Source organism: Aspergillus puulaauensis, chromosome 5 (assembly GCF_016861865.1).
Source record: "Aspergillus puulaauensis MK2 DNA, chromosome 5, nearly complete sequence".
NCBI classification, from domain to species: domain Eukaryota; kingdom Fungi; phylum Ascomycota; class Eurotiomycetes; order Eurotiales; family Aspergillaceae; genus Aspergillus; species Aspergillus puulaauensis.
Window position 1 is genome coordinate 3,355,062 of NC_054861.1, and position 12,372 is coordinate 3,367,433.

Below are 12,372 nucleotides of genomic sequence, written 5' to 3' on the forward strand. Positions count from 1 at the left end.
ATGATGTTATTTGAATCAGTGGGACGTCAAGTGTCCATATATGGTTTTTGGTGTAGTGGTCGAGCGCCTTGTCAGAAAGGGCCATGGTCCCTTGTTGGTTTTCTCTTGAGAACGACGGTGTAAGAAGGATGGCTGGGGGTAACACGTCCATGGACGAAACGGCAGATAACACAAGCAGGTGCGAAATCAGGTGCTACGACTCGTCAAATGCGGAATGCGCGCGTTTAGCCCTGACATGCCCTGTTACGGTCGACTCTTTCTCCCAGCCCCCCTCTTTTCCCTGGTGTTAGTTCTTATTATGATCAGTACCAGTAGGATCATCAGGATCATGGGGTTTAATTGTAAGTATTGGTTGGTTTGGAGTAGGGTTCGTTGGATATTTCTCTACCTACAGTCGACTCTGTCTTCCAGGTCGGCGAGGAAAGGGAAGGTACGGCCATGTCCGGTGTTGCCTTTCGTCACAACAGCCACGTGCCCTGGGGTTAAGGTTTAACATTTTAAGGTTATTACTACATCCTTGATTTAAATTATACTGTAGTAATCCAACACTATAAGAATAGTTATAAAGTAAAAAGAGTAAAAAAGAAATTGCGTCCTCGGTCAGGCTCGAACTGACAACCTCCTGATAACTGCCAAGCTTTACTTGACATAACAGTCAGACGCGCTAACCAGTTGCGCCACGAAGACGAATTGTTAAACAGCGAGCGCTTTCTTTCTATATAATAGTTAATGTAAAATAATGGGTAGGTCGCTCTCGCTATAGAGGCTAGAAGTACTCCATATACAACGGCTGGAATAGACACTCAACCGCCCTGAGTGCGTAGCTCAATCCGCTCACAATTACCAACCAAAACTATCATCTGCCTTAAGTATGAGTAATCACACAGATAATACAAAATAAAAACCAAGGGTAGTCGAGCGAATGGAATTTGGTTGGAGCAGTTTAAATATATTCTGGCAACAGACCCAACAAACACCCTAATTTGTGTCCTGGGTCCTTGAATACAAAAACATAACTTGACTGTTCACGAAACCCAAAAAAACCTTACTAACTGGTATAAAATATGATATAATCTCGACCATGGCCACATTACCCTCTAATCTATACTACGCAGAGCAGTCAAAACGGCACCAATAACTGTAACCTCTAACAAGCCAGTAAATCCCGTCGCGCTATCATGAAAGACGCTTTGCACTCGGATTCAGCGCATGGCTCTCTGGCATCCTTATCCAGGGCCTGGCCGCTGCAGTCGTTGCAAAAGCCAGCCCTAGCCCGTTGCGCTTTGCAGCTCCCTATAACGTCGCCGCTGTACGCATTCTACCCCAACAACCGCACAATATAGGCTTGCTAACGATTGATCGTTATAGACCGCTCTCTAATCCATTCTCATATTCTTCGGGAGCCCAAGAGTCAAAGCCCGCCTCGGAAACAGACCTGCGGCCGAGCCAGCGCGCGACCATCACGCTGGTGATTTCAACGCTTATTTGGGCCGCTACATTTCCGGTTATGTTTGTGTCCTGGATTAGTGGTATTATAATATTCGACTATATCAGGGTGTGTTTGAAAGTGCGCATGTTAGGGCGGCGTATTGTATTAGATTGTTTGTATAATACAAGACCTTTATTTTGTTGTATATCCTCTCCCATCTGTATTTAGAGATCGCTTGTATCCTGGACAATCTATAGCACTACGTACCCTGATTTGATGTCTAATGTGAAGAAATTCTATTCATTATACAATTATGCGTACTATATAACCATTATAACTCGACTAGCTTATAACCAGATAAGCGAAGCCATCCCAAGAGCAACAGTCCCAACAAGCCAGCCATTCACAGCTAAAGATGCCGCAGCGCCAGTATCGTCAGTACTGTCAGAACCGTCAGTCCCGCCAGTCAAAGCACGGCCAGCGCACGTGTTCTTGCGAGTGCGGACAGCGGGGGCAGCAGGGTCAGCCTTGGTTGAACCATTCGACAACCCGCCATCAACAAGGATAGTAGTCGCGCCATCAAGCGAGATGGTGCAAGCCTTGGAGATGTTCTGCGCCTCAGTGCCCATCCCAATGTCCGAGAGCATGGCGGGGACAAAGCTGGAGTTGGAGTGGTGGTCGTCGCAGCCGCACAGGCCGGACGGCTCGCAAAGACAGTAGACTGCAACGTTGCCGGTGGAAAGCTTGTACTTGGATTCGTACTGGTATCCGTATGCGGTGCTGGGGACAGCGCAGTCGCCGTTCTTGACGTTATTCTCGTCGACGGTGTTGAAGCCGAGGTTGTCGAGCTTTTTGGCTGTGACGCCGTTGGGTGATTTGTTGCCGGACTTGAAGGGCACGGCGGCGCCGCCGAGGTAGCTGAGGTACTTCTGCTTGTCGTTCGCGACGTTGTTGGCGGCGGCGTCATCGGCGAGAGTGACGAAGGCGCCGGTGCTGTTGTCGAAGCGGGGGGCTGTGCCGGAGCCGTCGGGGGTGGTGCCACCTATGGTGCTCTTTTTACTGGAGGCTGTCAGTATGGATGCGAGAGGATGAGGGAGGGGATGACGAACCTGCCCTGCTCGTAAGCGTAGTAGCCGCCATAGCCGTTCTCGTTGTGGATGGTCTTGGATTTTCGAGAGGCGCATCGACTGGGGGAAGAGTGTGATCGACGCTTCCAGAGCTGTACTGTTTCAAGCGCTTCGTCGAGAGAGGGAGGTGATATGGCCGAGCGTATGCCCCCCTGCGTAGGGACACTACTTGCAGCGCACAACCCCAGACACAGGAAAGCTGCTGCAAGCAGCGCAAGGAGGTGTGATCGAAAAGCCATTATAGATTATGTGTGATTATATTGTATGATTGAAAACAAAGATAAAAGGAATCGGCTTTGAGAAGGGCGAGGGATGGTTTATATCTACCAGCTCGGGTATTTGTGGTACAGTCTGGCCCCCAACAACAGATTATCGCAGCAGTCTCCATAATCATTCTAGTTAAACGGGCATTGGCAAGAGGCTTAGACGACCTTGGGTTATGCTGTAACACATTTGGCCGGGTTACCAATCAAAGCCGCCAGACGCTGAAAAACTGCCAGGAACGTGTGATTTCAGGGGGGCTTGGCTTATGGACGGTGTAGTTCAACGGTGGATTCACCATGGGTCTCATGTTGATCACTCGGCCTTTGGCTCTCCAAATGCACCTGTTGAAATGAGAGCTTGGACATATCAGAGGCCGATTCAGCCAAATAGTGGACACAAAAGCGCTGTAAGGCCGACCCAGCTCGCCGGAGCCCTGGCTGGGCCGCTTTTCCTCTGCTCGAACCGCGCTAACAATCTGCCTGACCGTAAGCCAGTGTCCACTTCACAAGGCTCAGCCTCGCAGCAAGGTCTTCAATTAATATTCACTGACCCAGTCTCCTAAAGGGCAAGTTGAAGATTCATGCAATTGCACCATGGACCGTGGACCATGGCACAGCCGCACAGGTATGGCGACTCCGAGCCACTTTCAGTGGGTAAAACTAAAAACCCACAACTTCAAAAGTGTAAACGTTGCCAATAATGACAACTTGCCAGTGACAATAATAGAATTGAAAACACAGACCCTGCATGCTGATGAGTCCTGGAACCATGGTCGATATGTTATCGCTCCGAGCCTGTAAGGATGACATGGGCTCAGGTATGGATGTTCGGTTAACATCGTGTTGCTGAGACAATAGTAGTAGTCTGCACGCTGAAGCATAGTACATAGGAGTGACTACATACTCATCCTCTAGTCAGGGGGTCAGAACCTTATTTGGAGGTGGCTCATTCTGCTATTCAGCACCGATGATAGTTACCGGCTTATGTAGTCAAATAGTTGAAAACTTTTCACCAACCATCCGATGTGGTGTAATGGTTAACATCGCCGTCTCTCACACGGCAGCTCGGGGTTCGATTCCCCGCATCGGAAAGAGAAATCTTTTGTTTTTGGTTCATTTTTGCCTTCAATGATATAGCTCCTCTCTATACGAAGCCGAAGTTGGTCGGTCGCCTACGGGAGGATTGAGTTTTATGTCGTAGCAGTGACGTCAACATTTGCGAGCCCTACGGGAGACGCACTATATGAAGAACCTGCTTACATTTCGATAGCACACTGTACGGTGTCGACGGCGATGCCAAGTTTTTGTTTATTATTATAAGCAAAAACAACTAGCTATCTGTCATATTGTCTGTCTGTTGTCTGTCATACAACATTGACGTGCATATCTTTTGGGCTGCGGATAGACTACGGGGAGATACTTGAATGGAGACCATTTGATTGTGCGTTCAAAGGCCCAGGATGAATAATAACTTTTCTCTCAGAGCAGGTGAGATGCTTGCGTGACTGGACCATCACCAGGCGTGCTCCAGCTCGTGTTGCGGTTGGGGCCGCCCTACGGGAGAAGAGTTGGGGCTTGGACTTGGAGCCGATAGCCGGAAGCGTTCTTGGCGTGTCAGTGCTGGCCCTGCTGGCCCGATAAGGCGGGCCCTCCAAGTTCCAACTTATCTGCGGCCACTTTGTCCTCCGGCTTCCTCGTCGCTGTCTGTCGCTCCCTTCTCTCCACTATCTACTCTCCGATTCCCTCGATGTGAGTATTACTACGTATTTACATTACCATCTTCAGTCAATCTTTACATGCTGTTTCCTATGTCTGACCTTGTCCTTCACAACCTCATTAATCGATGATTGCGTGCTTGCGCTCCTCCCGATAGCGGCTATACCCATTACCATCCCCCACGCGACCACCGACTCCGTGCTGTTGCTAGCCGACCTTGCGGGGAACCCCATCCTCGCCCATCTCGATTTCGCATCTATATGATATACTAGACGATATACACTCTTTAGCGTAACCGTACCCGACAGACGATATGGCGGATACGGGGCTGAAAGCAAAGCGGTTTGTCTCCATTGTCGCCGCGACAATGGTGGCTCTTGCTTGTGGAACGAATGTATGGTTTTACTGAAGGGAGATCATCCTTAGTGGAAGGTTACTGAACTGTGAAACAGTATGCATACTCGGCCTGGTCGCCTCAGTACGCAGAGAAGATGAAACTTTCATCCACCCAAGCCAACCTCATAGTAAGCCGATGACGTCGCCTTTTGATGGACCACTTATATTCATGTCGTTGTCTAGGGAGCAGCAGCAAATTTGGGAATGTATGCCTGCGGTATTCCAATGGGTCTTTTGACGGACAACCGGGGCCCGCGACTTACTACTCTAATCGGAGCTGTCTCTCTCGGTGTGGGCTACTTCCCGCTGCATCTCGGTACGACTGCGTTATGCCTATACCTTGCGGATAAGGATGTCGCTGACGTACAATAGCTTATAAGGGTGGCCAAGGATCGATGGGTGTTTTCTTCCAGGCCTTCTTCTCGTTCCTGACTGGTTTCGGGAGCTGCTCTGCCTTTGGCGCTTCAATCAAGACTGGTGCGCATCTAAAGTCTTGATCCTTTGGGCTTGTCTAAATCATTGAATCTAGCTGCAACAAACTTTCCCGAACACCGCGGAACGGCTACGGCGTTCCCCCTTGCCGCATTTGGTCTGAGCGCTTTCTTCTGGTCGACTTTGTCGGCTATTCTGTTCAATGGCGATGCTGGCCGATTTCTTCTCCTGCTGTCTCTTGGGACTTCTGTCATGAACCTTGTCTCTTTTCCTTTTATGCGACTTTTGGCGCCGGCCCCCGCTACTGGGCCATACGCCCCAGTGTCAGCACGCCGCTCCGTGGAATCTAGGCCGTTGCGGAGGCCCAAATCTACCGAACTACACTCCAATATTGGAGACTCTAGTGACGCAGGTATGCATTCCACCACTATTTTCTCCCAATCAGCCGTCCAATCCAGATCACACTCAACTGCCTCAAAAGCCCAAGCCCATGGGAACGGTGCAGATATCGACGAACTTTCGTCCCTGGTTTCGAAAACCCCGTCGAGAACGTCCCAGGATTATTTCCATGAGCGTGACCCGGAGGAGGATGATGATGGCCTGTCTGATGTTGCTCCCGACTCACATCAGCGAGACATTAGAGGTTTGGCAATGCTCAATAAGGTCGAGTTCTGGCAACTCTTCCTGACAATGGCGCTCCTTTCTGGTATTGGCCTGATGACCATAAAGTATGTCCCACCTTTACCTTTCTTCCGTTACTTGACTAATGCCTTTTCAGCAATATTGGAAATAGTGTAAGAAGCACTTTTCTCTGTACTTGATGTATGTTGACTGTTTAATAGGTCAAATCTCTCTGGCAACACTACGATGACAGCGCGTCGTCAAAATTCATACAGCAACGACAGGTCATGCACGTATCCATTCTGTCATTCGGAAATTTTGCTGGCCGTCTCTCCAGTGGTTTGTATATCTGCGAACTTACCTCGGCTTGCGCTGACACCTGTCAGGTATTGGATCTGATATTCTTGTCAAGAAATTTAACATGTCCCGATTTTGGTGCTTGCTCCTGTCGTCGGTGGTTTTTACGCTCACACAGCTTGCGGGCGCCTCGATTGTGAACCCAAACCAGCTGGCCATTGTCTCGGCTTTCACTGGAATCGCCTACGGCTTCCTTTTCGGCGTTTTCCCTTCGTTGACCGCTCACACTTTCGGTATTAATGGTCTTTCTCAGAACTTCGGTATGATGACTCTCGCGCCGGTATTTAGCGGTAATATTTTCAACCTGCTTTACGGAGTCATTTACGATCTTCACTCCATTGTCGACAAGGATGGAGACCGGGATTGCCCCGACGGGCTCTCCTGCTACCAGACCGCGTACTACATGACCTTTTTCTCTGGGGTTGCTGGTATCGTCGTTTGTGTGTGGAGCATTTGGCGCGATGGGAAGCGTGGACAGGTCAATGCAAAAATTGAACATGATAGACTCGCCTGATCACCTGGACTTTGAATATGGTTATTTGATACATGGACGGCATGGTTGAACATGGTTGAACGAAGGATATATTGCGAGAAGACTTTCACGTTTTTCCTTCGTGGCGTCTTGTATCGGACTTATTATGGTTTTGAATTGGCCTCGCTGGAGATGAGACCATGCATTTCCTGCTCTACTTGACATCTAATTGGCATTTCTTGTAGCCTTTTTCTTTTCTTAGACATCTGCTTTACACTGTATATACCTTGTTGGAAGCCATCACATTGGACTTGCACTACACTTTCCTCAACAAAAAGTAATTCCGATGCGGGGAATCGAACCCCGAGCTGCCGTGTGAGAGACGGCGATGTTAACCATTACACCACATCGGATTGTGGATTGTGAGGCCAAAAAAAGCTATATAGGGCAGCCGAGCATTGTGGAGTTGGTGTGGATCTTTATACACCACGTGACCCAAAGCTTACATAACCGGGCACCTGACGAAGGCGGATCAACATGCCGGTTGCATCACCGACTCCAGGTTACATCCAACTCCTCCAAAGCGACTTCGGTCACCAAACACACTGCTCTAACTGGGAATAACTGCGATATCGAAATGGGGGCTCTTCTATCCCTGCCTCTTTTGGCGCTTCCAAGTGCCGGCACCGTATGCTTTCCCAAGCTGGCCTTGTCCGCTATCTCTAGGCGCTGACTGGGTTTCTAGGTACTCACGGCGGTCGGTTCCTGCTGCGGAGCTGCGACATGTTCAGCTGTTTGTAGCGCGTGTGGAAAGTTCAACAACAGGTAAGATAGAGGCAACCATGAACGCTGCTGTCAAGGATGAGGAGTAGCATGCTGACTGCTCGTTAATCTAGCATGGCCACGAGAATCGCCTACGCCTTTATCCTCTTAATCAACTCGATCGTTTCCTGGATTATGCTTACGCCATGGGCGCTCAAAAAGCTACAAAACCTTACTTTGGATTATATGGAAATTAAGTGTGACGGGAAAGAGTGTTATGGTTGGGTCGCGGTGCATCGCATCAACTTCGGTCTTGGGCTGTTCCACTTAGTCCTAGCGGTGTTCTTGCTGGGTGTGAGGTCGTCGAAAGATGGTCGTGCAGTTCTGCAGAATGGCTTCTGGGGCCCCAAGATTGTGCTGTGGCTTTTGTTCGTTGTGATGTCGTTCTTCATCCCGGAGTCGTTTTTCTTCGTCTATGGCCACTACATTGCCTACCTATGCGCCATGCTCTTCCTTCTCCTCGGCCTCATCCTGCTTGTCGACCTGGCGCACTCTTGGGCGGAGCTCTGCTTGCAGAAGATTGAAGAGAAAGACTCGCGCATGTGGCGTGGGCTGCTTATCGGGTCTACACTGGGAATGTTCATCGCTTCTATCGTGATGACGATCTTGATGTATGTCTTCTTTGCGAAGAGCGGATGCGCTATGAACCAGGCTGCGATTTCGGTATGTTTATCTTCTCTTCTCATTCTCGAAATTGGGTGTGCTGACAGGAGCAGATCAACTTGATTGTTTTCCTTATCATTTCGTTCATCTCAGTCCAGCCTGCAGTCCAGGAACACAATCCTCGTGCTGGACTGGCGCAGGCCGCCATGGTGGCGGCGTATTGCACATACCTAACCTTGTCCGCTGTCTCGATGGAACCTGATGACCGCCAATGCAACCCGCTGATCCGTGCTCGTGGCGCTCGGACTGCCACCATTGTTGTTGGTGCGATTGTCACTATGGCCACCATTGCATACACCACGACCCGAGCTGCGACACAAGGCTTTGCTCTGGGATCCAAGGGCGGCCACAACTACTCTGAGCTGGGAACCGATGACAACGAGCATGGTCTTGTCACCCAGCAGCCATCGACTCGCCGCGAGATGCGCGCCGAGGCCCTCCGCGCAGCTGTCGCCAGTGGCAGTCTCCCAGCCAGCGCTCTGGACGATAGTGATGACGAGGATGACGATTATGATGTAAAGGATGATGAGAAGGGTACGACGCAGTACAACTACTCTCTCTTCCACATCATCTTCTTCCTGGCCACCACCTGGGTAGCCACCCTTTTGACACAGAACCTGGACCCCGAGTCCGTTGACGACTTTGCGCCAGTGGGCCGGACCTACTGGGCCAGCTGGGTGAAGATCATCAGCGCCTGGGTGTGCTATGCTATTTATCTGTGGACTCTGGTTGCCCCGATCCTTCTTCCAGACCGATTTGATGTGCATTGATTTATTAAGTGGGGTTTAGTTTTGGCGTTTGCATCAATTTGGTTTTACTACTCCCACTGTCCATGTTTTGATATCCTTATGCGTTAAGATCCGCTCGTTTGGGTGGAGAGACTGTCAGTTGTATATTTAGCTCGCAGCGTTTGTGAATCATGAATTGGATTTGATTGCAATTTTTGGTAGTCCAAACACGATATTTATCAAAGACAGCTTTTTTTTGACCTCAAACCACTGTTTCTGAACCAAGATTCTTACTCAGCATCCTTAAATTCCATCGCAATCTCGTCCTCATCAGGACTATCCCCATCCCGATACTTCCACAACCTCGACAAATCCCCCAACGGCCGCTGCATGATCCTCTCCACCCCATCCAGCCCCTTCACGGGCAAATCAACCATGCGATCCATAAACCCGCTCTCCTCCCCAAACATTGTATTCAGATAATGCATATTGAGCAAGTGTCCCGACCCCTCCCGCACAAACACAGACCCCGAGAACAAACTCCCGTTCAAGTACGCCGCCGCGGGACTCGTGAACCTCAACACCCCGATATTCGACACAAAGTCTTTGGTGTTCGCATAATGCTCCACGTATCGAAGAACCCGGTCAACGCGGCCTGGGCCTTCACCACGCCTGTGTCCTGGCATTGCCATTTCCCCTAGTCCGGGATTGTCGTGTTCAAGCCCATGCTCATGCTCATTCTCATTCTCAGTCTCATCCTCATGTTCATGTTCATGGTGCCCACCACCACCACCAGTATTACCACCAAAATCCCCCAAATCCCTCAATGGCGGATTCCGCAACGCCCTCCCCGCACTCGCAAACGTATAAACCTCCAACTTGCGCAACTCTCTATGGCCCAGCTCGCCGTACAGCCAATCCAGGATCGAGGCCGCGATTATGCCCCCCTGCGAGTGTGCGATCAGCACGACTTTCTGGGTTGACGGGGCTGCCAGCGCGGCGCGCAGCTGGGCGCGGCCTTGGCGGATATCAGCGGTTTTGTAGTCGAGGTCGCGCTGGATCAGGCATTCTATTATGTCGAGGATGAGGCCTTTACTGTTTACGCAGTTAGTTTCGCTTGACTGTTACCTAGGTATGTATGATATGATATGGGGAGGGAGACGAACGTTGGGTTATGGATGCCGACGATCTGTCTCCCGAATGTTTCTGCTAAGATGTTGAGGTTTGATTGATGCCAGTGAGTGCTGGTGCGCAGGTGCTGTTAGCATTCTAGATAGATTGGATATCTGTTTGGATACCGAGCAAACAAGAGGATTGAAGACCATACATACCCCGTCGCAATCCCGTTAATAAAGAACCACAGCTCTCTCTCATCATTGACAGGCTGTCTCGATGTTGGGACCCCGATAAGGGAGCGTCCGCTTGGTGGCCCATTCAACAGCCTCACCAGAGCCGCGGTGAAGAGGGCAAAGACCGCATAGAACACTGCATGCACTATAAATGGGACGGCCCAGAGAGTGGCGAATGTGAATGGGAGGGATATGAGGAAGAAGATCTGGCTGATGACTAGAATACTGTGCAGAGTCAGGTCTCGGAGATTGCGGAGGGAGGGGTAGAGTTCGTCGGCAGAGCCGGATTTGAAGGAGCGTAATGGGAGAAAAATCAGGGGGAGCAGCCGGGATAGCCGGAAGACAGAGAGGATGTCTTCATTGACCCAGCGGAAGGGATTGCTGTCTGTGTCGGAGGGGATGTCGATGAAGGGGTTGCCGTGGACTGGGGGGTTGGGGTTGTAGGACGCCATTTTGATTTACCACTCACTCACTATCAGTACCGTGGCCTACAGAGGGAAGGGTATTTATACCACCAGTCCTGTGGCTGAATGTGGTTGTGCCATGAATTATGCTTTTTTTCCTCTCCAGAATATCTGGAACGTCGTGGCATGACCATCGGATGGTTTCAAGAGTTTGCCCTAATTAGCTGATCCAATGCACCACTTTTTATCTACGTCTCTCACAATACTCACATCGAAAGTAAGAAAAGAGCACTTACTACAAGGAAAGACGTCCACTCAAATACACACCATCTTACTCTTCATCTCCCCTGGAGGCAGAGTGCGCCGGACATTCCTTAATCTACCTAGAACACGCAGCGCACAAGCACCGGCCGTGGTGGAGAGGCGGAATCCGCAACGTAGATAAATAAGTTTACATCAAGGTTAGTGGGTGAACGTACCCCTCAAGAGCGTATTTCTTGAGCTTCTCAAACGATCCAGGGTCTTTCGATTGTGCCAGGCTCCGGATCGCCGGCCAGTGAGCAGCGTATTTGCCTGAGAGGTAGAGATCGAGTAATTGCGCCTACTGTCGTATTGCCAGTACATCACCACCCCGTTTAGAAGAGTAACAAGAACATACACCCTGAGCTTGAGTAGCACAAGCTGCTGCAGCGGTGGGGATAATCGTCCAAACAGCCTCTTCAACACTCTTTCTTCCCTCGCGCAACCTCTTTACCAGCTCAGGTCCAAACCCAGTCAATGTCGACTTATTACGGTCGAAGAGCCGTGATAGGTGGCTGAACAGGTACCCCGATGGCCCTGAGACGACCTTCGTCATGACTTCGCCCATTCGACCGGTCTCCTTGCTTACGACGACACGGTTCCTGTCCGGCTGTGGCGGGTCGACGTCTAGGAAGATGTATCCAAATAGTTAAAAGAGCACATCCGATAGCTCATTAACTGTGTATGCGTCGGCTGGCGCACGGTTTATGCCTTTAATGGGCGTATCAAAGAACTCGGAGCAGAAGTAGGTGTGCGACGTTTCCGACGCTGGATGTGTTAGATTTACCGGCTTTTCTATTTCTTTGAAAGGGGATTCATTGCCGGACTTACTCTCGTACGGCATCAACATGGTACGAGCCTCCAAAACTTTTGCTATTTCGTTTGATGAGATCCGTTGTAATGGACTCGTATAACTGCCGCACTTGATCCAGTGTACCGGACGGTCTGTACAGCGGTTCTGCAACGAATGTGCGCTGTTTAGCTTTTGCCGGGGAATCCCCACTGAGAATGTAGTCATGTTTGATAATCTGGAAGGTATGTTCGCGCCCTGGTAATTCAAGAATAAGCACCAGTGCCGGCGAATACAGAGCAGCATAGAGAGTAGAAGGCAAGAACTTACAAGGTATATGGAAGTTTTTCTGATCACTCAATATGTCAACGACGCCCCTTTACGTTGTCACAGGCACAGGCGGCTTAGCAAATAACGGCCTCTTGAAATCCAACACATCAGCTTTCCCATCCTTGATGAAGATTTCTTGATTCTTCTCAGGGGTTGTGAACGACCAAAGCGTT

At 50.1% G+C, this 12,372-nt stretch overlaps 5 protein-coding genes and 3 non-coding genes across 8 annotated transcripts; 3 read left to right on the forward strand and 5 right to left on the reverse strand.

Annotated features, from left to right (window-relative positions):
• Positions 1-591: 591 nt before the first annotated feature.
• On the reverse strand, positions 592-687 carry APUU_t50027A. The gene has a single exon. It is a non-coding gene; the product is annotated as a tRNA-Asn (tRNA).
• Positions 688-1,776: 1,089 nt separating this feature from the next.
• APUU_51277A (uncharacterized protein) lies at positions 1,777-2,795 on the reverse strand (the record flags this gene model as incomplete). The annotated part of the gene is made up of 2 exons (XM_041706367.1): positions 1,777-2,488; positions 2,539-2,795. The coding sequence occupies 2 exons, from the start codon at positions 2,793-2,795 to the stop codon at positions 1,777-1,779; spliced, it is 969 nt and encodes a 322-aa protein (XP_041558760.1).
• Positions 2,796-3,838: 1,043 nt separating this feature from the next.
• APUU_t50028S lies at positions 3,839-3,910 on the forward strand. Its single transcript has one exon. It is a non-coding gene; the product is annotated as a tRNA-Glu (tRNA).
• A 938-nt stretch (positions 3,911-4,848) lies between these two features.
• APUU_51278S (putative MFS transporter) lies at positions 4,849-6,855 on the forward strand (the record flags this gene model as incomplete). The annotated part of the gene is made up of 9 exons (XM_041706368.1): positions 4,849-4,929; positions 4,988-5,059; positions 5,115-5,247; positions 5,304-5,408; positions 5,461-5,775; positions 5,845-6,091; positions 6,142-6,157; positions 6,206-6,323; positions 6,371-6,855. 9 exons carry the CDS (start codon positions 4,849-4,851, stop codon positions 6,853-6,855), a joined length of 1,572 nt encoding a protein of 523 aa, XP_041558761.1.
• A 299-nt stretch (positions 6,856-7,154) lies between these two features.
• APUU_t50029A lies at positions 7,155-7,226 on the reverse strand. Its single transcript has one exon. It is a non-coding gene; the product is annotated as a tRNA-Glu (tRNA).
• Positions 7,227-7,450: 224 nt separating this feature from the next.
• APUU_51279S (serine incorporator domain-containing protein) lies at positions 7,451-9,068 on the forward strand (the record flags this gene model as incomplete). Its single annotated transcript, XM_041706369.1, has 4 exons — positions 7,451-7,501; positions 7,559-7,638; positions 7,710-8,298; positions 8,352-9,068. The coding sequence occupies 4 exons, from the start codon at positions 7,451-7,453 to the stop codon at positions 9,066-9,068; spliced, it is 1,437 nt and encodes a 478-aa protein (XP_041558762.1).
• Positions 9,069-9,316: 248 nt separating this feature from the next.
• Positions 9,317-10,827, reverse strand: APUU_51280A (uncharacterized protein; the record flags this gene model as incomplete). Its single annotated transcript, XM_041706370.1, has 3 exons — positions 9,317-10,121; positions 10,193-10,270; positions 10,358-10,827. 3 exons carry the CDS (start codon positions 10,825-10,827, stop codon positions 9,317-9,319), a joined length of 1,353 nt encoding a protein of 450 aa, XP_041558763.1.
• Positions 10,828-11,230: 403 nt separating this feature from the next.
• APUU_51281A (uncharacterized protein) lies at positions 11,231-12,097 on the reverse strand (the record flags this gene model as incomplete). The annotated part of the gene is made up of 4 exons (XM_041706371.1): positions 11,231-11,380; positions 11,438-11,706; positions 11,782-11,847; positions 11,911-12,097. The coding sequence occupies 4 exons, from the start codon at positions 12,095-12,097 to the stop codon at positions 11,231-11,233; spliced, it is 672 nt and encodes a 223-aa protein (XP_041558764.1).
• Between the last annotated feature and the right edge of the window lie 275 nt (positions 12,098-12,372).